The sequence below is a fragment of the Jaculus jaculus genome, chromosome 1, assembly GCF_020740685.1.
Source record: "Jaculus jaculus isolate mJacJac1 chromosome 1, mJacJac1.mat.Y.cur, whole genome shotgun sequence".
Taxonomy (NCBI): domain Eukaryota; kingdom Metazoa; phylum Chordata; class Mammalia; order Rodentia; family Dipodidae; genus Jaculus; species Jaculus jaculus.
This window is the reverse complement of record NC_059102.1, coordinates 32,432,557-32,460,029: the sequence shown is the minus strand read 5'-3', so window position 1 is coordinate 32,460,029 and position 27,473 is coordinate 32,432,557. Positions and strand designations below refer to the sequence as shown.

Sequence of the window (27,473 nt, the reverse complement as noted above, 5' to 3'; positions counted from 1 at the left end):
CGAGAGGGGAAACCAAAAGCAGAAGCTAGCGCATCCGGCTTCGGGCACCGATCACCGCCTCCGCGCGGCCGGCGTGGGGACCGAGGGCCGCGCGGTGCCGTCACCGGGCCGCGCCAGGCCCCGCGGCGCGCTCAGCTCGGCTCTCTCCTCTTCTTGGCGGGGCGACCCCGCCGCCGCCGCCGCCGCTATCGCTGCTGCCGGGCCGGCGCAGCACGCGCCTGCGTACCCGGTACTCGGGCTCGCCCGCGCGCGGAGCGGCTTGCAGCAGGAACTCTCCGCCGCGGTGAGTGACGCGCACGTCGGTGCGCGGGTACGTGCCGTACGCGCGCCGCAGCTCGCGGCGTACGACGTCCGGCAGCGGCAGGCGCGGGCCCCGCGTGCGCTCCACGCGCCCCCAGCGCAGCTCGGCCTGCACGCTGCCGCCCTCCGGCCACGGCGCGCAGCGGTCGCCCGCCGTTGCCCGCTGCTGCTGCTGCTGCTGCTGCTGCTGCTGCTGCTGCTGCTGCTGCTGCGACGGCCCCGGAGCGCCCGCGGCGGGGAACGGCGAGCCCAGCGCCCCGGCCCAGGGCGGCGGGCAGGCCCACCAGGGCGGCGGGGCCGCGCCCGCGCCGTAGAAGCAGTGGAACTCTCGCGCGCCCGTGCGCTCGGCCGCGGGCAGGCTCACCGGCCGGCTGCAGAAGTTGTGGGTCTGGATGGGCGGCAGCCGCAGCAGGGGAGCCGGCAGATAGGCGCAGGCGAGGGGCTGCGGCACAGGCCCGATGCCCTCCACGAACGGCACGCAGCCGTATAGGTACATGACCTCAGGTAGCGGGCATTTTTACTGGGCCCTCTTCTTCGTACAGACCTGTGGTAGAGAGGTGCGTGGTTACATACTTAATCATTCTTGTTTTTTGTTTTTTTTTTTTCTTTTTGAGGTGAGGTCTCACTCTAGTCCAGGCTGACCTGGAATTCACTATGTAGTCTCAGGGTGGCCTCGAACTACGGGCTCCTAGGATTAAAGGAGTGTGCCACCACGCCCCGGCCTTACTTGATTCTTACCACCACCTGTCACTGGGTCTTGGGTTGTGCTTTAGATTAGGGGGTCTCGTATGTCTGCCTGCTTCATGGACTTTGGAACACGTCCTAAGTCAGGAAGTAGTGCAACCCCCCACCTCCTCATTTCTTAATTTAGAGCAAGGCTCACACATTGGGCATACAGTTTTTTCAAGCCCCCTGACTGGCTCTTCCCAGTGACTACGCACTCACCTCGTTTAGCGGATGGTGGTCTCCAGCGTTTGGGGGAATTAGGTCGTCCAGAATGGAGTTCCTCGTCACAGCTTTTCAGTTGAGCTGCTGGACTCCATCCATGCTCTGCCTCAGCCACACCTCCTAGTTGCCAGGCAAAGGGAAACACCTTGAGCTGGCTGGCTGCTAGTCTGTCTGTCTAGACCGACTGAGCCCAAGTATAGTGGCCCCTTGCTCAGTATGCACTCCCCAGAACATTCTTGACAGTGTCTTCTACTCCCTTTCCAATCAAGTGAGCTCCTTGTCCCCAGACCCTAAGCACCCAGGCCCACACGATGTGCTAGGCTACCCAAACAGAAACTCCTGCACACTTGGCACTGTATCAATACACTTGTTCTGGCTTCCCCACAGGGATCCAAGTCACTCCTGGTTGGGGAGGGAGAGGAGGGAAGAGGGGAGAAGAATATGGCCATGAAAGGGCCTCCTGCCAGTGCAAACAAACTCCAGACATGTGCCAGTTTGTGTGCATCTGGCTTTATGTGGGTGCTGGGGGACTCAAACCTGGACCGTCATGCTTTGCAAGTAAGTGCCTTTAACTGCTGAGCCATTTCCGCAGCCCCCAAAGAAGCACTTTCTTTCCCTGGGACAGAAATCTAAAAGGATTGCAGTCTGTGTAGTAGAGGAAAGGCCTCACTGGCAGATTGTGGAGTGTGGATCCACAGAAGTGGAGCCAGGGGACAGGAAAAGCAATTGTGTCCTGATAACCTGAGTCGTGGCCTTTACAGTTATCCAGAATTCCTTTCCTTCCCTTTCTCTCCTTCCCCTTCTCTCCCCTCCCTCTCTCTCTTTCCTTTGACTTAAGCTAATTCGAGTGTTATTGCTTATATCAATAATACACACTTGTTTTCTCCTCGGCATCTTTTTCTTTTCTTTTTTTTTAATTTTTATTTATTTATTTGAGAGCGACAGACACAGAGAGAAAGACAGATAGAGGGAGAGAGAGAGAGAATGGACGCGCCAGGGCTTCCAGCCTCTGCAAATGAACTCCAGACACGTGCGCCCCCTTGTGCATCTGGCTAACGTGGGACCTGGGGAACCGAGCCTCCAACCGGGGTCCTTAGGCTTCACAGGCAAGCGCTTAACCGCGACACCGTCTCTCCAGCCCTTTTTCTTTCTTTTTTTTTTTTTTTGGTTTTTCAAGGTAGGGTCTCACTCTAGTTCAGGCTGATTTAGAGTTCATTATATAGTTGGAGGGTGGCCTTGAGCTCATGGCGATCCTCCTACCTCTGCCTCCAGAGTGCTGGGATTGAAGGCGTGCGCCACCACTCCCAGCCTATTTTTTTTAAAAATATTTTATCTATTTATTTGCAAGAAGAGAGAGAGTATGGGCACACAAGGGCCTCCAGCCTCCACAAGCGAATTCAACACATGCACAGCCCTGTGCATCTGGCTTATGTGGGTATTGAACTCAGGTCATTGGGTTTGGCAGGCAAGCGCCTTAAACAATGAGCTGTCTCTCCAGCCCTCCAAATATATGTATATATATTTGGGTTTTCAAGGTAGGGTCAGAAGCCTAGGACGAAAGTGTCCCAAAGAGAAAGAGGAGTTCTTACAGAGCAGCACATGGTGGACCCTGGAACAAGGAGGCAGAAACTAAGACAGGTGAGTTTCAAGAACAGAGTGTTTGTGTATCAATTGTCTCAGGTTCAGGGACTCATGCCGGGTAGGTAATGTAGCGGCCAGTGGCACCACAAGGTCCTCCAAGTTAGCTCTGTGCTTGGCAACCAAGAAGAGAAACTAGAGATAATAAAATAGCCCTGCCCTAGTGCTGACATAAACCAGCTACTGATTACATTGTAGCTAAAGTCAGAATGCTGCAGGACCTCACAGTGTAACCACAGGGACCTTAAAAACTGCAACATGAAAGGTCCAAGGTCTTTCCTACTAACTAGGCCACTTCCAGGGCTAATCTCTTCTTTTTTTTTCCCAAAAAATTTTTATTAACAACTTCCATGTTTATAAAAAATATCCCATGGTAATACCCTTCCTCTCCCCACTTTCCCCTTTGAAACTCCATTCTCCATCATATCCCCTCCCCATCTCAATCAGTCTCCCTTTTATTTATTTATTTATTTAAATTTATTTATTTATTTATTTGAGAGTGACAGAGAGAAAGACAGACAGAGGGAGAGAGAGAGAATGGGCGCACCAGGGCTTCCAGCCTCTGCAAACGAACTCCAGACGCGTGCGTCCCCTTGTGCATCTGGCTAACGTGGGACCTGGGGAACCGAGCCTCCAACCGGGGTCCTTAGGCTTCACAGGCAAGTGCTTAACCGCTAAGCCATCTCTCCAGCCCTCCCTTTTATTTTGATGTCATGATCTTTTCCTCCTCTTTTGATGGTCTTGGGTAGGTAGTGTGAGGCACTGTGAGGTCATGGATATGCAGGCCATTTTGTGTCTGGGGGGAGCATGTTGTAAGGAGTCCTACCCTCCTTTGGGCTCTTACATTCTTTCCGCAGGGCTAGTCTCTTACCTCTCTCCCACCATTTTCCCATTCCACTCCCAGGAATGGCTAAGGAAAAACTCAGGGTTGGCTTTGAAATGAAGGCATACACTAGCCAGAGACGGAAGAGCAGGGGAATATTCCTTTAGCAAATTTACACAGGACTGAATGCTGAAGTTTAGCCCTCTGTCCTCACAGCCCAGAAAATGTCAGTGGAGGATGGGAAAGAAATGACCACCTTTGAGATAAGAGGGCATTCTAGAGCAGAAGGGGTCTTAGCAATTGCTCAAATCTTGAAGACGCAAACGTGGTTTAGGCAGGGCATATAGGTTGAGTTTGACACAACAGTAGATACTTTGAGTTGTAACAATATCTTGATTGCCCTGGGATAACCCTAGTCAGGTTAAAAAAAAAAAAATATATATATATATGCTGGAGAGATGGCTTAGTGGTTAAACACTTGCCTGTGAAGCCTAAGGACCCCGGTTCAAGTCTCGATTCCCCAGGACCCACATTAGCTAGATGCACAAGGGGTTGCACGCATCTGAAGTTCGTTTGTAGTGGCTCAAGGCCCTGGCGCACCCGTTCTCTCTCTCTCTCTCTCTCTCTCTCTCTCTCTCTCTCTTTCTCTGCCTCTTTCTCTGTCGCTCACAACTAAAATAAAAATGACCAAAAAATTTTTAAAAAATTTATACATTTATTGTGAGCAGAGATAGAATGGGTGTGCCAGGGCCTCCCACCCCTGCAAACAGACTCCGGATGCATGCACCACTTTGTGCATCTGGCTTTGTGTGGATACTGGGGAATTGAACTCAGGTCTGTAGGTGTTCCCTTAACTACTAAGCCATCTCTCCAGCCCCTAGTCAGTTTTTCCTGCATAATTTCCCAGCAAGTTACAAAGTGGAGCTTTACAGCCAGTTGCTAGAGCCACTGCTGTGCTGGACTCACACTAGGGAAAGGTGAAGTAGGGATTTTCTGGTTAGGATGAAGTCACTTTTGTCCTAAAAATTATGTATGCCACTCCATCTGACTAAAATTACAGGGATCCAGTTGGTCTCACTTCCTTCCGCCCCCACAGTAAATCTTGGAATAAATTTCACTCTTAGCATTCTTGGCTCTGTCTACTCACTCTTCCATCTTAGGGCTCTGTGGGACAGGTACTCGGATTCTCAGATGGGTTGTTCCAGAACAGGGAGACACAGAAGGTGAGAGAAGTGGGTCTTAAGGAGAAGGATGGGAGAGGATAGAAATGAGATAGTCTGGTGGATTGTGCGTACTGAAGCAAGGTCTGTGGGTTTCCCTGAGGGATCTCAGGGTCTGGTTAAACAGTCTCCTATGTTGCTGGACAATTTGTTGTGGGAGGTCCCTTTGTTCTGTTGTCACAAAGGAGAAAGGGGACAATAGTCTTGTTGCAGAAAGATTGCTAACAACAAAACAGGCATTAGTCAATGAACCAACAATGCACAAATTGTCTCAGCTCAGGCTGCCTCAACCAGTATAAAGTTGAGGAGCAAAGGATAGCCTTGAGCTCCTGATCCTCCTGCCTTTCTCCAGTGCTGGGATTACAAATGTGAGTCGCCATGCCTGGCAGGATTTTTATTTTATTTTTTTGAGGTAGGGTCTCACTTTAGCCTCAGGTGAACTGGAATTCATTATGTAGTCTCAGGCTGGCCTCAAACTCACAGTGATCCTCCTGCCTCTGCCTCTCAAGTGCTGGGATTAAAAGCATGCACTACCACGCCTGGCCTATTTTTTTTTTTTTTTTTTTTTTAATTTGAGAGAGAAAAAGGAGAAGGAGGGGAGGAAGAGAATGGGCATGTCAGGGCCTTTAACCTCTGTAAGTGAACTCTAGATGCATGTGCCACCTTGTGCATCTGGTTTACATGGGTCCTGGGGAATTTAACTTGGGTCTTTGACTTTGTAGGCAAGTGCTTTAGCTACTAGCCATCTCTCCAGGCCCCATTTAAAAAAAATATATTTGAGGGTGAGAGAGAGAAGGAGGCAGATAGAGAAGAGAAAATGGGTATACCAGACCTCCAGTCACTGCAAACGAATTCTAGATGCATGCACCTGTGTGCATCTAGCTTACATGCATACTGGAGAATCGAACCAGGGTCCTTGGGCTTCCCAGTCAAGTCCTTTTTTTTTTTTTTTTTTGTCTTTGTTATTTTTAAAAAAAGCTTATTTATTTATTGCAGGGCAAGAGAGGGAATGGGTGCACCAGGGCCTCCAGCCATTGCAAACGAACTTCAGATGCATATGTCACCTTGTGCATCTGGCTTAAGTAAGCCTTGGGGAATCGAACCGAGGTCCCTTGGCTTTGCAGGCAAGCGCCTTAACCGCTAAGCTATCTCTCCAGCCCCCATTTTTTTGTTTTTCGAGGTAGGGTTTCACTGTAGCCCAGGTTTACCTGGAAGTCATTATGTAGTCTCAGGGTGGCCTCAAACTCAATGCTGATCCTCCTACTCTGTCTCCCGACTGCTGTAATTAAAGACATGCCCCACCACACCAGGGCCCCCTTTTTTTCAGCCCCAAATACAAACTTTATTACTATTATACCCCCCCCTTTTTTTTTAATAGTAATAATGCTTTACTTGGATGGGGCTTGATCTGTTCAGTCCAGGTCCCATGCTAGGTGTTTAGGGGCCTTGCAGTTTTCCTTAGCCTGGTGTCTAAGGAAGAGGAACACCTTTAGGGAAAGAGTTAGGGGAAAAACCAGGCTCTTGAGACACTGTGGCCTCCACAAGGTGGAAGTGGTGTGGACTCCTTTGATTGGGGGTTGATTGGAGGATGAGGAAGAAGAACCGGATCCTCTCTTACCGGCTCGACGACATTTCTTGCTTTTAGACCAAATTGCCTAGCCAATTTTATTTTTCTTATTTCATTTTTTTTTTGGGGGGGTGGGGGGCTGTTCCATCTCCTATTCTTTGTTACTGACTTGAAGAGGTTGGGCTGGATGGCTTTAAGGTAAAGGCCTAATGCCTGTGTCTCACCTTCCCTACCTTGGCTCCTGTGGTCTGATCCCTTGTCCCCACAGCTCAGGCTGGACCCTTATACACCCTTCCTGGGCTCTCAGTCTGGCATTAGGGAGTCGGAGGGACTGACTGACTCCATTGTCCATGCAAAGCAACCACCAGGTTTGAAGGATAGTGCATGCAACTGGCATGTGGACGGGGAGCGTCCCAAAAGAAACGTGGTTGAGTTGAAATGACAGTAAGCCTCGGTGAAGGTGAAAGAGAAGGGATGAATCAGGAATCCAGGTAATTTGCCCCGGTTTGTTCACGTATTTTTTTTTTTTTTTTTCTTCTTTTGGGCCCCTAAGGGCAAGTTCCCGTGACAAACATGGCCATGGCAGCCTCAGGCCGTCACCTGCAGGAGCTGGGGTCGGGAGAGCGGCGCCGGGCCAATCGCTGGGCGGGGGCGGGGGCCGAGGCCGGGACGCCGGAGGCTGCGTGCGCGCAGGCGCACTGGCTCGCACCTGGCTCCGCGGCCGCGGGATTCTGCAGCGCCTGGCAGGCTTGCGGTGAGCTGCTGGTGGGCGGCTGGGGTTCGGGGGCAGGAGTCTGCCGGACCGGGGACCTCTCTGACACAAACTACAGTCCCGAGGTGGAGCGGGAATGCTTCCCGATCTGAGAATCGTGGGGACTGTTTACCGGAGTCAGGTTGTGGACTAGGAGATTCGGGGGTCAGGAGGCGTTGGGTTCAAGGGGCAAAGGTGCATCCTTGCAGAATTCCTCGGCGGTGGTGGGGGAGAGGCGGTACAATGGGTAGGTAGCTTCCTGGGGTCCCGCTGCAGTGGGTCAGGCTGGAATCCATTCATTGACCCGTCCGCATAGAGCTACTTGGGAAGCTAGGCGATGCTGGGCATCCTCTCCTGAGATCCGTATTTACTGGTCTGGGTGAAGCCTGAGTGTCGGTATTTGCAAACATCCCGGGTGATTTTTTAATGTGTTTCAGCGCACTAGCGAGTGAAAAGCCCCTGGGTTAATTAATTCCCAGTTCATAAGATGGGTTTGGAAGGGGCTCGGTGGTTCTGCGGCTAGACTGCTGACCCTCCAACACCACCATAGTAACCTGTGAGGGAGGGAGAAAGCCCCGCCCCCAGTGTGGAAGAAGCTTCTTTCTAGCCTGAGGAGGGGAGTGGGATAGAGAGTAGGTTCTCCCAGTCGCTCCCCAGGGGGTGAATTGCCCTGTGGGGAGGCGTGTGAAGCCGGAACCAGAACAAACCCAGCAAATGACACTTCTCATATTTGCCCAGCTATTGTGATTTAAACTTCCACCTGTTCATTTGATGCCCCTGAGATCAGACAGGGAATCGTTTAGTTTTCTCCACCGATGTGGAAAGACTTGGATGGCTAGTTCATGATAGCACTCAAACCTGACCCAGGGGTCCGAATACCATATTACTTTTTTTTTTTTTTTTTTTTTTTGAGGTACGATCTCGTTCTAGTTCAGGCTGACCTGGAATTCACTATGTAATCTCAGGGTGGCCTCGAACTCAAGGTGGTCCTCCTACCTCTGCTTCCTGACTGCTGGGATTAAAGGCATGCCTACAATGCCCAGCTAAATTATTCTTAGAGGCTTTTCTGCTCTGAGGTAACTACTCTTGGTCCTTAGTCCCTCTCAAGGGAACAGGTAGCAAGCACCCAACTCTGCTTCTGATGACCTTCATCCCAGGCCTCCCTGGCATTCTTGGTTTCCTTCTCCAATTCAATCAGCACCCCTTCCTTACACACACACACACACACACACACACACACACACACACACACACAGTAGGTTTGTTCTGAGGTTAGAAGGATACTATTATTGTCATTACTTTCCCTTCCTTTCTTCCTTCCTTTCTTTCTTTTTGTTGTTTTTTGAGGTAGGGTCTCATTCTAGCCCAGGCTGACCTGGAATGCACTATGTAGTCTCAGGGTGGCCTCGAACTCACTACAGTCCACCTACCTCTGCCTCCTGAGTGCTGGGATTAAAGATGGGTGCTAACACACCTGGCTTCTTTCTAATAAGTTTTTAATCTCCCAGCAACCTTGATGGGGGGGGGGGAGGTTTGCAAGATGCCAGAGGACTCCTTCCAAACAGAGATATGTACCCTGTCACTTCCCACTCCAGTCAATACTGATAGAATCACAGTGAGGCTTACAAAACTCCTTCTGGTCTAGACCCTTTCTACACCTGGTCCAAGTTCTGACCACAGTTTGTTTGTTTGTTTGTTTTCTAAAATTTTATTTGCTTAGTTGCAAGGAAAGAGAGAAAATGAGAATGGGTGCACTAGGGCATCTAGCTACTACAAACAAACTCCAGCTATATTGCCACTTAGTGTATCTGGCTTTACATGGGTACTGGGGAATCGATCCTGGGTCCTTAGGCTTCACAGGCAAATGCCAATTAAGGCATTTACCTGCAAAGCCTAAGGACCCATGTTTAATCTTGCTCCAGATCCCCTGTAAGCCAGACACACAGAGGTGAGGCAAGTGCAAGGTTGTACATGCCCATTAGGTGGCAGAAGCATCTGTAGTTCAGTTGCAGTGGCTGAGGCCCTGGGCTCTAATTCCCTCTCTCTCTCTCTCTCTCTCTTAAAAAAAAAAAAAAAAAAAAAAGATAACACATAAATCAGAGTGTGGAGATCACATTTAAAAAAGAAGGTAGGGGGCTGGAGAGATGGATTAGAAGTTAAGCACTTGCCTGTGAAGCCTAAGGACCCCAGTTCGAGACTCAATTCCCCAGGACTCACATAAGCCAGATGCACAAGGGGGCGCATGCATCTGGAGTTCTTTTGCAGTGGCTGATGGCCTTGGTATGCCTTTTCTCTCTCTCTCTCTCTCTGCCTCTTTCTCTCTGTCTGTCACTCTCAAATAAATAAATAAAAATAAGGGCTGGAGAGATGGCTTAGCGGTTAAGCGCTTGCCTGTGAAGCCTAAGGACCCCGGTTCGAGGCTCGGTTCCCCAGGTCCCACGTTAGCCAGATGCACAAGGGGGCGCACGCGTCTGGAGTTCGTTTGCAGAGGCTGGAAGCCCTGGCGCGCCCAATCTCTCTCTCTCCCTGTATCTGTCTTTCTCTCTGTGTCTGTCACTCTCAAATAAATAAATAATTAAAAAAAAATAAATAAACAAATTTTTTTAAAAAAATTAAAAAAGAAGTTAGGGGCTGGGGAAGTGGCTTAACGGTTAAGGCATTTGCCTGCGAAACCTAAGGGCCATGGTTCAATTCCCCAGGACTCACGTCAGCCAGATGCACAAGGGGGCACATGCATGTGGAGTTCGTTTGCAGTGGAGGCCCTGGTGCGCCCATTCTTTCTTTCTGCCTCTTTCTCTCTCAAATAAATAATACATTTAAAAATATTTTAAAAAAGAAGTTAGGAACAGGGCATGATGGATGGTGCATGCCTTTAATCCCAGCACTCAGGAGGCAGAGGTAGGAGGATTGCTGTGAGTTCAAGGCCACCCTGACAGTACATAGTGAATTCCAGTTCAGCCTGGGCTAGAGTGAGACCCTACCTCGAAAAAAAAAAGAAGTTAGGGCTGGAAAGATGGCTTAGCACTTAAGGCGCTTGCCTCCAAAGCCAAAGGACTCAGGTTTGATTCCCCATTACCCACATAATCCAGATACACAAGGTGGCTGAAGGCCCTGGTGTGCCTATTTCTCTCTCTCTCTCTCTATTTCACTCTCTCTACTTCTCAAATAAATAAAGTAAAAAAAAGATTATTTCTTAAAAAGTTAAGGCAAAAGTGGGAGGATCGCCATGAGTTCGAGGTCACCCTAAGACTACATAGTGAATTCCAAGGTCAGCCTGAGCTAGAGTGAGACCCTACCTTGGAAAAAAAAATGAAAAAAAAAAAAAGTTAGCTGTGAATGATAGCACATGGTAGGAGAGTCACTGTGAGTTTGAAACCAGCCTGTAGCCACAGAGTGTGTTTCCAGGTCAGCCTGGGCTAGAGTAAGATGCTACCTCAAAAAAAAGGAAAAGAAACAAAAAAAAAAAAAAACAAAACAAAAAACCAGAATTTGAGGGGCTAGGGAGTTCAGGGATTAAAGGTGCTTGCTTGCAAAGCCTGATTCCCCAGTACCCACATAAAGCCAGATGCACAAAGGGCTGAGTGTGTCTGGAGTTTGTTAGCAGTTTGAAGAGGTCTTGGCACATCCATACTCTCTGTTTCTCTGAAATAATTTTTAAAAATAAAGAATTTGAGAGAGGACTTAGGAGAAGAGCTGGGATGTGCCTGCAGTTGGAGGCATTCATGTCGGATAGTACAAGGACACCTTTAGTCAGCCTGGTATTTTAGTTCAACCCTATGATCCCAGCATTTGGGAGGCCGAGGCAAGAGGATAGATAGTCTCACGTTTGAGGCCAACCTGGTTTAAATTAGTGAGTTCCAGGCCAGCCAGGGCTACATAGTGAGATCCTATAGAAACAAAAACAACAAACAAAAAGACAACTTTCATTGGTGGTGTTGACATGCCTGTGGACCCAGCACTTCTGGAGGTGGGGTTCAATTGAAGAGTTCATTTGAAGCTGGGCGTGGTGGTGCATATCTTTAATCCCAGCACCTGGGAGGCAGAGGTAGGTGGTTCAAGGCTACCCTGACACTATATAATGAATTCCAGGTTAGCCTGGACTAGAGTAAAACCCTACCTCGAAAAACTGAAAAAAAAAAAAAAATTATTTGACCTGGGCTACAAATTAGACAATGTCTCAAACAAAATAAAACAAGGGGTTGACAAAAGGCCCTGGTGTGCCCATTCCCTCTCTCATTTTCTCTCTCTGCTAGAGAATAAGTAAATTAATTTAAAAAAAAAAAAAAGAGGCAAGGTATGGTGGTGTATGCCTTTAATCCCTGCTGAGGTGGGAGGATCCTCCCTGTGAACTGTTGTCTCCCTCTTTCCAGTTCCCTCCCCAGGGCTGGCTCACTTGGACTGGTAGCTTTGGTTCTAGCTGCAGTCTGTGATGGGGGTTTATCCCTGGCATTCTTCCTTTGTGTTCTGGCTCCTAGAAGGTCTATTTTTCCCTTCTGTGCTCATCTTTTTCTCCACCTCCCATACTCAAAAAGGGCCTAAGTACCAGGATATTCCCTTGTTTTGACCCTGATTAAGAAAAAGCTAGAGGGCTAGAGAGATGGCTTAGCAGTTAAGGTGTTTGCCTGCCAAGCCAAAGGACCCAGGTTTGAGTCCCCAGGACCCATGTAAGCCAGATGCACAAGGGGGTGCATGTGTCTGGATTTCTTTACAGTGGCTAAAGGCCCTGGTGTGCCCATTTTTTCCATCTACCCCCTCTCAAGTTAATAAAATAAATAAATACATTAAAAAAAAAAAAAAGAGCCGCGGTGTGGTGGCACATGCCTTTAATCCCAGCACTAGGGAGGCAGAGGTAGGAGGATCACCGTGAGTTTGAGGCCATCCTGAAAATGCAAAATGAATTCCAGGTCAGCCAGAACTAGCATGAAACCCTCCCTACCTTAGAAAACCAAAAAGAAAAGAAAGTAAAAGCTAGAGCCCACCATGGTGGCCACATGCCAGGCAGAGGTAGGAGGATTACCATGAGTTCAAGGCCACCCTGAGACAACATAGTGAATTCCAGGTCAGCCTAATATAGATAGAATAAGACCCTACTTTGAAAAAACAAAACAAGAAAAAGAAAAAGAAAAAGCTAGTAGTCTTGGCCAGTTGTAGTGGTATATGCCTTTAATCCCAGTACTCGGGAGGCTGAAGTCACCCTGAAACTACATAGTGAATTCCAGGTCAACCTGGACTAGAGTGAGACCCTACCTAAAAAAAAAACAAAAAAAACCCACAAGCCAGGCACGGTGGTGCACACCTTTAATCCCAGCATTCAGGAGGTAGAGGTAGACTCACCGTGAGTTCGGGGCCACCCTGAGACTACATAGTTAATTACAGGTCAGCCTGGTCCAGAGTGAGACCCTACCTCGAAAAAAAAAAAAAAAAAGGACTGGAGTGAGTGATGGCTTAATGGTTAAAGTGCTTGCCTGCAAAGCCAAAGGACCCAGGTTTGATTCCCCAGGACCCATGTGTTGCATTCAGGTTCACAGTGCTGGTAGAAATCACCCAGCCAAGAGCAGCTTCTGGGAAAAAGAGGTTTATTTTGGCTTAGAGGCTCAAGGGGAAGCTCCATGATGGCAGGGAAAATGATAGCATGAGTCACCCCCTGGCCAACATATGGTGGACAACAGGGACAGGAGAGTGTGCCAAACATTGGCATGGGAAAACTGGCTATAGCACCCATAAACCCACTCCCAACAATATCCTCCCTCCAGAAGGCATGAATTCCTAAATCTCTATCAGCTGGGAACCTAGCTTTCAGAACACCTAAGTTTATGAGGGACACCTGGATCAAATCACCACGCCATGTAAGCCAGATGCACAAGGTGGCACATGCACATGGAGTTCATTTGCAGTGGCTGGATGCCCTGATGTGCCCATTGTCTCTCTGTCCCTCTCTTTGCCTCTTTGTCTCTGCTAAATAAATAATTAAAAATAAAATATTTAGGGCTGGAGAAATGGCTTAGCGGTTAAGTGCTTGCCTGTGAAGCCTAAGGACCCCAGTTCGAGGCTCGATTCCTCAGGACCCTTGTTAGCCAGATGCACAAGGGGCACACGCATCTGGAGTTCGTTTGCAGAGGCTGGACGCCCTGGCATGCCCATCCCCCCCCGTCACTCTCAATAAATAAAAATGAACAAAACAATTTAAAAAAAAAAGAAAGCTCCAACTTATAAAAAAAAATAAAATAAAATATTTAAAGAAAAGAAGAAAAGCTAGTCTTTGCACACCTTTTATATGCTGGGCATGGTGCTCTGGGTTTCCTGAGTATTAGTTGGATCCTTGCCATAGTCCTATGAAGATAGCCATTATTTCGCCATTTTTCAGGTGAGGAAACCAGGGCTCAATGATAGTAAATAACCTATTTGAGGGCTGGAGAGATGACTTAGTGGTTAAGGCACTTACCTGCAAAGCCAAAGGACCTCGTATTGATTCCCCAGGACCCACGTAAGCCAGATGCACAAGGTGGTGCATGCGTCTGGAGTTCATTTGCAGTGGCTGGAAGACCTGGCATACCCATTCTCTCTCAAATAAATAAATAAAAATATTTTTTTAAATAAAGTAAATAACCTATTTGAGATATACTGTAGGAGGAAACAGTAACGATTTGAACTCATACCCTTCTAATGACAAAAACTCATTTCCTGTCCGTTTCGTCATATTTTGATGTCTTCTATCCTTGTCCCAGTGTGGATTTAAGGAGCCCGCTATTGCAGGAGGACCCCTTGTGTGTGCGGTTCTCCTTCACTGTTGACAAGAGCAGGTCACTGGGCATTTGAGTAGGAATAGTCTTCAACAAGAGGTAGGGACTTGACTGGAGCTCTGAGATTGGCGGGGAGACACATTGACTTGAGTCACAGGTAGTGATGGAGGTATACAATGTGCTTTGTGGCCCCAGAGCCTCTCCTTTAACCCCCATCCATCCTGTGTGGAGGGAATGGGGCCCCTATAGCTTACTGCAGCTCTGAGCACTCCACCTGTCATCAGCTCTTAAGTTTTGACACGACCAGATTAAAAAAACAACAACACAAGTTTAATATTTTATTTTTATTTATTTGATGGGGGAGAGGGAGAGAATGGGCACACCAGGGCCTCTAGCCACTGCAAACAAACTCCAGATGCATGTGCCACCATGTGCATCTGGCTTACATGGGTATTGGAGAATTGAGCCTGTGTCTTTAGGCTTTGCAGGCAGCACCTTAACTGCTAAGCCATCTCTCTAGCCTTTACCACACTTTTTTTTAAAAAAGTTTTATTTTTATTTATTTATTTATTAGAGACAGAGAGAGGGAGAGAGAGAAAGAGAGTGAGAATGGGTGCGCCAGGGCCTCTAGCCATTGCAGACAAACTCTAGATGTATGCCCCATCATGTGCATCTGGCTTATATGGGACTTGGAGAATCGAACCGGGGTCCTTAGGCTTTGCAGGCATGCACCTTAGCCACTAAGACATCTCTCCAGCCCCCTGGTCACACTTTTTATGTCTGTATGCTTATTTATTTATTTGCTAGAGGGAGCGAAAGATTGGGAAAATATAGCTTGCTAGGGCCCCTTGTCACTGCAAACAAACCCCAGATGGCTGTGCCACTTTGTGCATCGGCATTACATGGTTGCTAAGGAATTGAACCCAGGTGGTCAGGCCTTGTAAGAAAGCGCCTTTGGGTTGAAGAGATGGCGTAGTGGTTAAACGCTTGCCTGTGAAGCCTAGGGATTCTGGTTCAAGGCTCGATTCCCCAGGACCCACGTTAGCCAGATGCACAAGGGGGCGCACGTGTCTGGAGTTCGTTTCCAGTGGCTGGAGGCCCTGGCGCGCCCATTCTCTCTCTCTCTCTGCCTCATTCTCTGTCTGTCACTTTCAAATAAACAAATAAAAGTAAACAAAACAATTTTAAGAAAGCACCTTTAGCCACTGAGACACCTTTCCAGCCCAATCACCACACTTTATGTGCTCAGAGTTTTTATTTTATTTTATTTATTTGCAAAGAGAACGAATAGGTGCACCAGGGCCTCTAGCCACTGCAAACAACTCCACTACTTCATGCGTATGAGTTTACATGGGTACTGGGGAATCGAACCCAGGTTATTAGGTTTTGCAGGCAAGTTGTGTTTAGTATTTTTTAATTAATTAATTTTGTTTTTTGATGCAGGGTCTCACTCTAGCCCAGGCTGACCTGGGCTTCATCCCCAGCTCCTGTTCTCCCATGCAGTGTGTTCTTGAGTCTCAGTGTCCCTGGGCCACATGTTGCTCAACTGTGGCCTTTTCTGAAGGGCTTGCTGGGTCAGCCCCTTGGCTGCATTTTTGAGCTGTATCCAGCTCTTTGCTATTGAAAAATGCTGGTGCCAGCTGGGTGTGGTGGCACACGCCTTTAATCCCAGCACTTGAGAGGCAGAGGTAGGAGGATGGCTATGATTCAAGGCCAGCCTGGAGATACAGAGTGAGTTCCCGGTCAGCCTGTGCTAGCACAAGACCCTACCTTGAAAAAAATCAAAATGACAAAAACCAAACAAGGGGCTGGAGAGATGGCTCAGTGGCTAAGACACTTGCCTACAAAGCCAAAGGACTCAGGTTCAATTTTTTCCTAGTACCCATGTAAAGCCAGATGCAACAAGGTGGCTGTTGCAGTCCGGTTCACATTGCTGGTAGAAATCACCCAACAAAGAGCAGCTTCTGGGAAAAAGAGATTTATTTTGGCTTAAAGGCTCAAGGGGAAGCTCCACGATGGCAGGGGAAAACGATGGCATGAGCAGAGGGTGGACATCATCCCCTGGCCAACATAAGGTGGACTACAGCAACAGGAGGGTGTGCCAAACACTGGCTTGGGGAAACTGGCTTTAATAACCATAAGCCCGCCCCCAACAATACACTCCCTCCAGGAGGCATTAATTCCCAAATATCCATCAGCTGGGGAACTAGCATTCACAACACCGAAGTTTATGGGGGACACCTGAATCAAACCACCACAGTGGCACATGCATGTGAAGTTCATTTGTACTGGCTAGAGGCCCTGGCATGCCAATTTTTTTCTCTCTGTCTGCCTACTTCTTTCTATCAAATAAATAAGTGAATGAATAAAATAGTTTTTAAAATTGCTGCTGCCATGAACACCTCTATGTCTATGTATATTCTGGCTTAGTTCCCTGAGATGGAATTTCTGGAATCAAAGTGCATATGAGGGCTGGAGAGATGGTTTAGTGGTTAAGGCACTTGCAGGTGAAGCTTGAGAAGCCATGTATGACACTCCAGATCCCATGTAAGCCAGGTGTACAAAGTGATGCAAGCACACAAGATCGCATGTGCGCACAAGGTGGCACACACATTTAGAGTTCAATTGCAGTGGCTGGAGGCGCTAGCATATTAATTCTCTCCCTCTCTCTTTCTCTCTCTCTCTCTCTGTCTCGCTTGCTCTTTCATAAAAAAAAAAAAAAAATTACAAAAAGCTGGGTGTGGTGGCACATGCCTTTAATCCTAGCACTCAGGAGGCAGAGGTAGGAGGATCGCCATGAGTTCGAGGCCACCCTGAGACTACATACTGAATTCCAGGTCAGCTTGAGCTAGAGCGAGACCCTACCTCAGAAAACAAACAAACAAAAAATTACAAAAAAAAAAAAATAGTGCATATGCAAGGGGCCACATGCATCTGGAGTTCCTTTGTAGTGGCTGGAAGCCCTGACATACTCATTCTCTCTGTCTCTCTCTCCCTCTTTCTCCTTCTCAAATAAATAAAATCTTTTAAAAAACTGTATATGCATATCTTACCATTCTTATAAAGCAGACATCATCATACTGTCTTTCCCATTTTCTAGAACAGTGCATGGGAACTTGATTTTGGAAAATAATTGGCCCAAAAAGCTTTGGAGTTCAGTAACACTTAGTATTTTTCTTTTCTTTTTTTTTTTGTTTTTTCGAGGTAGGGTCTCACTCTAGCTCAGGCTGACTATGTAATCTCAAAGTGGTGTGGCCTCGAACTCACAGTGATCCTCCTTCCTCTGCCTCCCAAGTGCTGGGACTAAAGGTGTGCGCCACCACGCCTGGCTGATTGATTTTTTTTTTTTAAACACAGAATTTCATTCTAGCCCTTGCTGACCTAGAACTTGTAGCTCAGGCTAATCTCATACTCACAGGAATCCTCAGACTCCCTAGTGTTACCAGTATAGGCATGAGCCACCATGCCCGGCTTGGGGCTATTCTATGAAATTTTAACAGTGCCATAAACTTAGTAGGGGTTTTGTAATAATTATACCAGGAACATCTGAGACGGTTCACTATGGAACCTGGCTGGCCTGGGACTCACTATGTGGCTCAGGCGGACCTGGAACTGTCTCAGCCCCCCTAATGCTAGAATCGCAGGTGTGTGCCACCACACCCCATGTACCGAGCATATTCTGTGAGCTGCCTCATCTCATCCTCACGTTCTTTGGCAGAGTAGGCATAATCATTCCCTTTTCCTTTTTGTAGAAAAAGAATTAAAGGTGTAGGGTAACTTGCCCCAGGTTATCTGGTAAGTACACAGTGTGCCTAAGTCCCAAATTGTCACATCCAGACTGTCAAGGGTGCCTCTTGCAGATGTTAGAAGATAGTAAGCATCCTGCCCTAGCATTGACCTGGCCTAGTACTTGGATGCCTGCCTTCTCTTCCCACGGGCCATCTCGTTCTCCTGGAAGTCCAGAGGAGTGATACCCAGTATGGATTGTTTCTGCTGAAGTCCCTATAGCTTTGTTTTATATACTGACCTTCTCTCCACGGAAGTGGGTATAAGAACATAATTTTGCCTGCTGTGGTTGCACATGCCTTTAATCCTAGCATTTGGGAGTCAGAGGTTGGATCACCATGAGTTCGAGGCCACTCTGAGACTACAGAGTGAATTCTAGGTCAGCCTGAGCTAGAGTGAGACCCTACCTCGAAAAACAAAAACAAATAAATTTTTTCAATGCCTGCAAAGACTAATAACCTGGGGTCAGTTCCCCAGTACCCATGTAAAGGCAGATGTGCAAAGTGACACCTGCTTCTGGAGTTTGTTTTCAGTGGCTGGAGGCCCTGGTGTACCCACTTCGTCTCTCTTCTGTTTCTCTCTCTGCTTGCAAATAAGTAAATACATTAAAAAAAAAAAAGGAAAGAAAGAAAGAAAGAAAGAAAGAAAGAAAGAAAGAAAGCAAGCAAGCAAGCAAGCAGGCAGGCAGGCAAGCAAGCTGGGAGTGGGTGGCACACGCCTTTAATCTCAGCACTTAGAAGGCAGAGGTAGGTGGATCACCATGAACTTGAGGCCACCCTGAGACTACGTAGTGAGTTCCAGGTCAGTCTATGCTAGAGTGAGACTCTACCTTGAAAAACCAAAACAAAATGTTTCCAGTGCCAGGGACTGAACCCAGGGCCTAGGCAAGTACTCAACCACTGAGCTACACCCCAAGCCTGGAAATTAATCTGTTTGTTTGTAATGAAAAGGAATTATTAAAGGTCTCTCAGAGAACTGAACTGTTTTGGGAGCCAGGCTGGCTGTGGTCTTTACTACTAACTGGCTCTTTCTCTTTCTTCCTAAAGGACAAGAATGGCCAGTATGCCTGTGCCCATAAGCCTTCCTCAGTGCTCCTGGGGCTGAGCCTGGCTGGCAGCCATGGGGCTGGCCCGGCCCCAGGCCTGGCTGTCGGGCCTGCCCACAGCCATGGTCTATGGCTCACTGGCTCTCTTCACCACCATCCTGCACAATGTGTTCCTGCTCTACTATGTGGACACCTTTGTCTCGGTGTATAAGATCAACAAAATTTCTTTCTGGGTTGGCGAGGTAGGCTGGGCAAGGGGTGGCCAGCCCGGATGGGAAGCATGGCTGCAAAGCAGGTGATGGCTGGTACTGGACTGGTCACTTTGTCCATCAAGACGCGGCCAGAAAAAAACTGTGTTGGATGCCTTGATGACTCCTCCGAAGGGGGTTAGAACAGCCCTCCTAGCCACTCTCTTAGGTCTCTGCTGTTCTCTGTGCTCCTAAATAACGTAATACAGACGCTCATGTACACGAATCAGCTGGATACACTTACCAGCTGCTCGCGGTGTCAAGGCTTCACGAGCCAGCAGCCAGGAGAGTGGCTTTGGCAGAGGCGCTAATATGAGCACAGGCTCTGGGGATGGGCGCGGGGAGCCCCGTGCAGCCTCCTGCCCATCTCCCTCTGCCTGCAGACGGTGTTTCTCCTCTGGAACAGCTTCAATGATCCCCTGTTCGGCTGGCTCAGTGACCGCCATTTCCTCAGCTCCCGGCCCCGGTTTGTGTCTTGGTCATGACTGCTCCAGCCCCATCCCTCGCTCCCCAGGACTGGTGGGGCCCTTGCCTGTGTTTGGGGTGGCGAGAGGCCAGTGGTGGCGTTGGGCATGGACCATCCTCCTTCCTGAGGCCTTGGGCAGGCTCTTGTGCAGATTGGATGTGTGGCCTCCACGAACCCTTCTCTTGCCGACCAGGGGAAGGGATTGACGCCAGCTTGGCTTGTGTGGCTGCTCAGGACTCTGCTACAAACTCCCTCTGGTGCTTCTGGCCAATTCTCTTCCCATTCCTTGCTTGGGCCATCACTGTCCCCAACCCTGAGAAGTGGCATCTCACGGCCCTTTGGCCAGCAGTCCTGCCAGCCCAGTGGTGGGGAGGTAGAGGTGAGGAGAGTGTATATATCTACTGGTGAGCTGTCTCAAGTCTCAAGTGAGAGAGGCTGAGGTCTTGGGGTATATCCAGTTGCGAGTCCCACACCGTGGGCTTCCATCCCTTCTCCTGGGCATAGGCAGGGGAACTGGGGTCTTCTGGGCCTGAAAGATCACCTCCCAATATTTTCCTCTCCCTGACAGAACAGGCACTGGGCTCTCCTCGAGGGCTGTGGTGCTGACACGGGTGCAGGCGCTAGGCTGGCATGGGCCACTGTTGGCACTGTCGTTCCTGGCATTCTGGGTACCCTGGGCTCCAGCTGGCCTGCAGTTCTTGCTGTGCTTGTGCCTTTATGATGGCTTCCTGACCCTCGTGGACCTCCATCATCATGCCTTGCTGGCCGACCTGGCCCTGTCAGCCCATGGCCGCACCCATCTCAACTTCTACTGCTCCCTCTTCAGTGCGGCTGGCTCCCTGTCCGTCTTTGCCTCCTATGCCTTTTGGAACAAGGAAGACTTCTCTTCCTTCCGTGCCTTCTGTGTGGCACTGGCTGCTGGCTCTGGGCTGGGCTTTCTGGGGGCCACACAACTGCTGAGGCGGCGGGTTGAGGCGACCAGAAAGGACTCAGGGTGTTCAGCCTTGGCCATGGATGGCGGGTGAGTACTATCCCTGACTCCCCAGGTTCTAATCCTGATTTCAACACTTGGTCCCCTGGCCCATAGGTGGCTTCTCTGGTTTGGGGGCTGACTGTGGCCTAGTCCCAGCCGCCCTCTGCTCCCCTCTGACCCACAGCTTGAATGGCAAGGAGCTGCTGGTGGGCGCTGAGGAAGTGGGCAGCATCACCTTGGGCCAGTACCTCCGGCAGCTGGCACGCCATCAAAACTTCTTGTGGTTCGTGGGCATGGACCTGGTGCAGGTATGAGGAGCATCTCTTTTCCCTGCTCTCGAGGCTGTTTTTTAAAAACTTTTAATTTTTACTATTTGCATTTTTGAGGTAGGGTCTCATTCTCACCATGCCCAGCTTATTTTATTTTATTTTTTTTCCAACATAGTGTATTACTCTTGACCAGGATGACCTTTAACTCACTCTGTAGCTTCAGGTTGGCCTCAAATGCATGGCGATCCTACCTTAGCCCCCTAGTACTGGGATTAAAGGTGTATGCCACTACACCCAGTATCAAAACTTGTTTTATTAAGGTATTTTCAGTTGGAAAAAAAAAAAAAAGCGGCTGGAGAGATGGGTTAGTTGTTAAGGTGCTTGTCTATGAAGCCTAAGGACCCAGGTTCAATTCTCCAGTACCCATGCATGCCAGATACACAAGGTGACACATGTGTCTGGAGTTCGTTTCTCAGTGGCTAGAAGCCCATTCTCTATCTGCCTCTTTCTGTCTCTCTCTCCCTCTCAAATAAATAAATAAATAAAAATTTAAAAACTTGTTCTAATTGCCATTTTACTCTTCTAACTTTTAGTAAAATTAGGTAAGCAATAGGAATGTCGTTTTAGGTTTCTTTGGCATGTTCCATGTTTGGGAACGTGGGGCCAGGGGCCAGGGCTCTGAGCAGCTGCTCCCGTCTGTTCCCGGCTCCTCCTCACCGCCCTGTTGGCCTGCAGGTATTTCACTGCCACTTCAACAGCAATTTCTTCCCCCTCTTCCTGGAGCACCTGTTGTCTGACCACATCTCCCGCTCCACTGGCTCCTTTTTGTTGGGTGAGTGGGGAGAGGGTGCCTCAATGCAAAAACCTTGCACTTCAGGCTGCCAGCTGTTTTCTGAGATGGGGGTGGGCGTGGGAGGCAGGGCTGCCCTCACCTGGATCTTCTTGGTGATGGTGCCACCCAGAGGCAGCGCAATGCACAGTCTGGCTTGCAGCAAGGACCCACAGTGTTGACCATGATCATTTATTCACTGGGTGGACTTTTGTGTGTTTTTTAAGCTCTTTGGGCTGCTCTTGTTTGTAAAGTAATGATAATTTATACAGTTGGCCCTATCAGTGAATTCTATATCCATGAATTTAATCAACCTTAGATTGAAAATATTAGGAGGGGCTAGAGAGAAGGCTTAGTGGTTAAGGTGCTTGTCTGTGAAGCCTAAGGACCCAAGTTTGATTCCCCAGTACCCATGTAAGCCAAATGCACAAGGTGGCACATGTGTCTGGAGTTCATTTGTAGTGACTAGCAGCCCTGGTGCACCCATTCTCTCTCTCTCTCTCTCAGATAAATAAACAAAATATTTTTTAAAGTATTAGGTTCATCTATACTGAACATGCACAGCCCTTTATTCCTTTCTCATAATCGTTTAGGGGCTCTGAACAATACGTCGGCACTGGGGAATCAAACCAGGGCCTATGAGCTTTACAAGCAAGTGTCTTTAACTGCTGTACCGTCTCCCGAGCTAATTACAGTCGCTGTTTCAGCTGCAGCAGGGCCCTAACGAGATGGGGCTTTCTTTCCCAGGCATCTCCTATGTTGCTCCTCATCTCAACAACCTCTACTTCCTGCCCCTGTGCCGGCGCTGGGGCGTCTATGCTGTGGTTCGGGCACTCTTCCTGCTCAAGCTAGGCCTTAGCCTGCTCATGCTGTTGGCTGGTCCAGAGCACCCTGGCCTGCTCTGCATCTTCATTGCCAGGTATGCCCTGCCTCCCCTTGCCCCACGCCTCTGTTTCATCTCCTTACTCTTGCCTTATCTGCGTTGGCAGTAACCGTGTCTTCACTGAGGGTACCTGTAAGCTGCTGACCCTGGTGGTTACAGACTTGGTGGATGAGGACCTGGTGCTAAACCACCGCCAACAGGCAGCCTCAGCACTTCTCTTTGGCATGGTAGCCCTGGTGACCAAACCAGGCCAGACCTTTGCTCCGCTCCTGGGCACGTGGCTGCTCTGCTTCTACACAGGTAAAGGCTCTAATGAAGGAGGCCTGAACTGCCTGCGGCTATCATGGCCTTTCTCACATGGACTGGGTCTTACGTGCCTTCATTTTATCATAAGTTTATTTATTAATTCAACAGGTTGACACAGAGCTCTGTGCAGGCTCTGCTGTAGGTGATAGGGAGGAAACTGTTAAGACAGGCAAGGTCTTTGCTATCATGGAACTTTTTTTTTTTAATTTGAGAGTGACAGAGAGAGAAAGAGGCAGATAGATAGAGAATGGGCACGCCAGGGCCTCTAGCCACTGCAAAGGAACTCCAGATGCGTGAGCCCCTTGTGCATCTGGCTAACGTGGGCCCTGGGGAATTGAGCCTCGAACTGGGGTCCTTAGGCTTCACAGGCAAGCACTTAACCACTAAGCCATCTCTCCAGCCCTATCATGGAACTTTTACTGTTGTCTGGGAGAGGTAGCTCAGTGCTGTAGTGAATGGGGTGGTGGGGGCAGGGCTGGGAATAGAGTATGTGCCTAGTAAGGCTCTGGTTCAATCCCAGTATGACACAAACCAGAAAATTATGGGGAGATGGCCCCTCCAAGGTGTGAACCGCGCTAGGATTTGATCTGATTTTAAGGAATCACAAGCAGAGGAAACAGGAAGTCCATGCAACCAGGTGTTGGGAGGATCTGAGATGAGACTGAGTAAAGTGGGCTGGAGAGATGGCTTAGTGGTTAAGCTGTTTGCCTACAAAGCCAAAGGACCCAGGTTTGGGTCCCTAGGACCGACGTTAGCCAAATGCATAAGGGGGTACATGCGTCTAGAGTTCACTTGTAGTGGCTGAAGGCCTTGGCGTGCCCATTCTCTCTCTCTCTCTTTCCCATTTTTTCTGTCAAAATAAATGAATAAAAATAAAAAGTTAAAAAGAATTTGTATTGAAACCCGGTATGATGGCGCATGCGTTTAATCCTAGCGGTCAGGAGGGAGAGGTAAGAGGATGATCACTGACTTCAGGGCCGCCCTGAGACTACATAGCGAATTCCAAGTCAGCTTGAGCTGGAGTGAGACCCTACCTTGAAAAAACAAAAACAAATATATATATATGAAATGTAATTTGTGTAGAGCTGGGCATGGTGATGCATGCCTTTAATGCCAGCACTTGGGAGGCAGAGGTAGGAGGATTGCATGAGTTTGAGGTCACCCTGAGACTACATAGTGAATTCTAGGTCATACAGGGCTAAAATGAAATCCTACCTTGGAAAACAAAACAAAAAAATCGTGTCGGAGAAATGGCTTAGTGGTTAAGGCACGCTTGCCTGTGAAGCCTAAGGATCCAGGCTAGACTCCCCAGAACACATGTAAGCCAGATGCACATAGTGCATGCATCTGGAGTTCATTTGCAATGGCTAAAGGCCCTGACATACCCATTCTTTCTCTAATAAATTTTTTTTTTTTTTTTGATTTTTCGAGGTAGGGTCTCACTCTGGTCCAGGCTGACCTGGAATTAACTATGTAGTCTCAGGGTGGCCTCAAACTCATGGATCCTCCTACTTCTGCCTCCCTAGTGCTGGGATTAAAGGCGTGCGCCACCACACCTGGCATAAATAAAAAAATTTTTTTTTTAATTTTTTGTTCATTTTTATTTTATTTATTTGAGAGTGACACAGAGAGAAAGAGGCAGATAGGTAAAGAGAGAGAGAGAGAATGGGCGCGCCAGGGCTTCCAGCCACTGCAAACGAACTCCAGACGTGTGCGCCCCCTTGTGCATCTGGCTAACGTGGGTCCTGGAGAATTGAGCCTCGAACCGGGATCCTTCGGCTTCACAGGCAAGCGCTTAACCGCTAAGCCATCTCTCCAGCCCAAATAAAGATTTTTAAAAATTTATTTGCGCATGTGTGTGTGTGTATGTACGTATAGGGGACTGTTCCTGAGTCTCTTGTCACTACAAACAAATGCCACATATGTGCACCACATTAAAATAAATTATTAGGCTTATTTAGGGAGAAATCATAATCTGTGAAGTTCATTTAGGGGAAATTGGTACCCAGGAAAAGGCTGGGACAGTTCCATACACACGTGAGAGATTAGACATAGAAGCCCCTTCAAATAACAGACCAGAAAGGATTAAGAAGTAGTGAGGGACCCAGCCAGGCTGGGAACACAGAACACATGCACCATTTTGTTGTTGTTGCTTTGGGTTTTTGAGGTAGGGCCTTGCTGTAGCCCAGGCTACCTGGAATTTACTGTGTAGTCTCAGAGTAGCCTTGATCCTCCTACTTCAGCCTCCTGAGGACTGGGATTAACTGTGTGCACCGCCACGCCCAGCATGTATCACTCTTTGCATCTGGCTTTATGTAGATGGTTGGGCAACTCAACCTTGGCTGGCAAGCTTTGCAAGCAAGCAAGCACCTTTAACTGCTGAGCAATCTTCCCAGCCTCCCATTTAAAAAAATGTATTTTTATTGGGGGCTGGGGAAATGGCTTAGTGGTATGACAGTTGCCTGCAAAGCCTAAGGTCTCAGGTTCGATTCCCCAGGACCCACGTAAACCAGATGCGTAAGAGGGCACATGTGTCTGGAGTTCCTGTGCAGTGGCTAGAGGCCCTTGTGTGCCCATTCTCTCTATCTCGCTATCTGTCTCTTTCTCATAAATAAATAAACAAATAAATAAAAAAATGTATAAAAATATTTTAAAATTTATTTGAAATAGATACATAGAGAATGGACACTCATGGTCTCCAGCCACTGCAAACAAACTCCAGACGCAATTGTATATCTGCTTATGTGGGTCCTGGGGAGTTGAACCTGGGTCCTTTAGCTCTGCAGGCAAATGCCTTAATGGCTAAGCCATGTCTCCAGCCCTTTTTTGTTGTTTTTTAAAGGTAGGGTCTGGCTGTAGCCCAGGCTGACCTGGAATTCACTATGTGTTCTCAAGCTGGCCTTGAACTCACAGCGATCCTACCTTTGCCTCCTAAGTGCTGGGAGGGGAGGAGGAGGGGGAGGGCATATGTATCTGAAGGTCATTTGCAGTGGCTAGAGGCCCTGGTGCACCCACTCTCATACACGTGTGTGTGTGTGTAACCTTTTGATTTAAAAAAAAAAAAAAAAGGGCTGGAGAGATGGCTTAGCGGTTAAGCGCTTGCCTGTGAAGCCTAAGGACCCTAGTTCGAGGCTCGATTCCCCAGGACCCATGTTAGCCAGATGCACAAGGGGGCGCACGCATCTGGAGTTCGTTTGCAGTGGCTGTAAGCCCTGGCATGCCTATTCCCTTTCTATCTGTCTCTTTCTTTCCCTCTCTCTCTGTCACTCTCAAATAAAGAAATAAATATGACAAAAAATATTTAAAAAAAAAAAAGAATTGTGGATTCTGGGCATGGTGGTGCATCCCAGCACTGGGGAGGCAGAGGTAGGAAGATTGCCAAGAGTTTGAGGTCACCCTGAGACTACATAGTGAATTCCACGTCAGCCTGGGCTAGAATGAAACCCTACCTCAAAAAAACAAAAACAAAAACATTGTATTGTGGGATACTTAAAAGTATACTGTTTGAGATGTCACACTGTGAACTTTAGAGAGGGAACTGGGATGACTCGTGTTTATTTTATTTTATATTTATTTTTTGAGAGAGAAAGAGGCAGCAAGAGGGAGAGAGAGAGAATGAGCACGCCAGGGCCTCCAGCCACTGCAAATGAACTCCAGGCACATGCACTACCTTGTGTATCTGGCTTACATGGGTCCTGGGTCATAGAACCTAGGTCCTTTGGCTTTGCAGGCAAGTGTCTTAACCACTAAGCCATCTCTCCAGCCCTGACTCCTGTTTTTTTCTGTACCCACTGTTCCAGGTCATGACCTTTTCCAGCAGCCTACAGTGACTCCTGTGGGGAGTACCCAGCCATGGCCAGAGCCACCGGCCCCAGCCCCAGCACAGGCACCAATGCTCCGCCAGGGCTGCTTCTACCTGCTGGTGCTGGTGCCCATCACCTGTGCACTGCTGCAGCTCTTCACCTGGTCGCAGTTCACGCTGCATGGGAGACGGCTGCACATGGTCAAGGCCCAGCGGCAGAACCTAGCACAGGCTCAAACGCTTGACATTAAGACGGTGTGAGAGGCGTGGCAAGGACACTGCTGAAGTTACTACTGCACCCTACATACAAGCCACTTTTCCCAGTCGGCATCATGCCCCTCAATCTTCCCTGGGTGCGGCCTGGAGGACAGATGGCCAGTAAGAGCTCTTGGGGGCTGTGCCAGGAATGCCACTGAGGTGTGGCCCTCTTCAGCTGACTTAGCTCGGCAAGGGCTGGGCCATGTGTGCTCAAGGACTTGCCTCTCCTTGTGAGGCAGGAGGAAGACCAGAAGGGGCGGGCCTGCAAGTCCAGCCCTCCGTCTCCTGGCCGGGCCTGGCCACCCTGGCCGACTCAGGAACCACTTCTGATACTGTGATTACTTCCCTTTGCCAAGTCAGGCGAAGCTCACGCACTGTAAGTGCTGCTTGTCGTCTTCTGCCCTTCTAGTGGTTTCTCTCAAAGGGTTCTCTGCTTTGGTTACGCTCGAAATGCCATACTCCCTCTTTCGCGCTCCCCACCAGGCGTCTAAACTCTAGACATGCGGTTTTGTTAGCCTGATTAAACCCCTAGTCTTCCGTGCTGTGTGTTGAGAGAGGGGAGAAAGTGGTGAGGGATGCAGATGTGGGCTGAGGGAACACGGGAGTGCCCTGAAAGCACTT

At 48.7% G+C, this 27,473-nt stretch overlaps 2 protein-coding genes across 4 annotated transcripts; one reads left to right on the top strand and one right to left on the bottom strand.

Moving 5' to 3' along the window:
* Window positions 1-100: 100 nt before the first annotated feature.
* C1H10orf95 (chromosome 1 C10orf95 homolog) lies at window positions 101-1,332 on the bottom strand. The gene is made up of 2 exons (XM_045146652.1): window positions 1,246-1,332; window positions 101-844 (listed from the first exon to the last, which is right to left on the bottom strand). Exon 2 carries the CDS (start codon window positions 794-796, stop codon window positions 101-103), a length of 696 nt encoding a protein of 231 aa, XP_045002587.1. The 5' UTR covers window positions 797-844; window positions 1,246-1,332.
* Window positions 248-27,392, top strand: Mfsd13a (major facilitator superfamily domain containing 13A). 3 transcript variants are annotated; one of them, XM_045141971.1, is made up of 9 exons: window positions 248-283; window positions 18,820-19,060; window positions 19,450-19,532; window positions 20,101-20,553; window positions 20,690-20,813; window positions 21,510-21,606; window positions 22,351-22,522; window positions 22,593-22,786; window positions 26,593-27,392. In XM_045141971.1, the coding sequence occupies exons 2-9, from the start codon at window positions 18,893-18,895 to the stop codon at window positions 26,853-26,855; spliced, it is 1,554 nt and encodes a 517-aa protein (XP_044997906.1). In that variant the 5' UTR covers window positions 248-283; window positions 18,820-18,892; the 3' UTR covers window positions 26,856-27,392. The 3 variants fall into 3 exon arrangements, with proteins under 3 accessions (XP_044997906.1, XP_044997907.1, XP_044997905.1); XM_045141972.1 differs by lacking the exon at window positions 248-283 and adding an exon at window positions 7,195-7,250 and having other exon boundaries at window positions 20,359-20,553; XM_045141970.1 differs by lacking the exon at window positions 248-283 and adding an exon at window positions 7,195-7,250.
* Window positions 27,393-27,473: the final 81 nt, after the last annotated feature.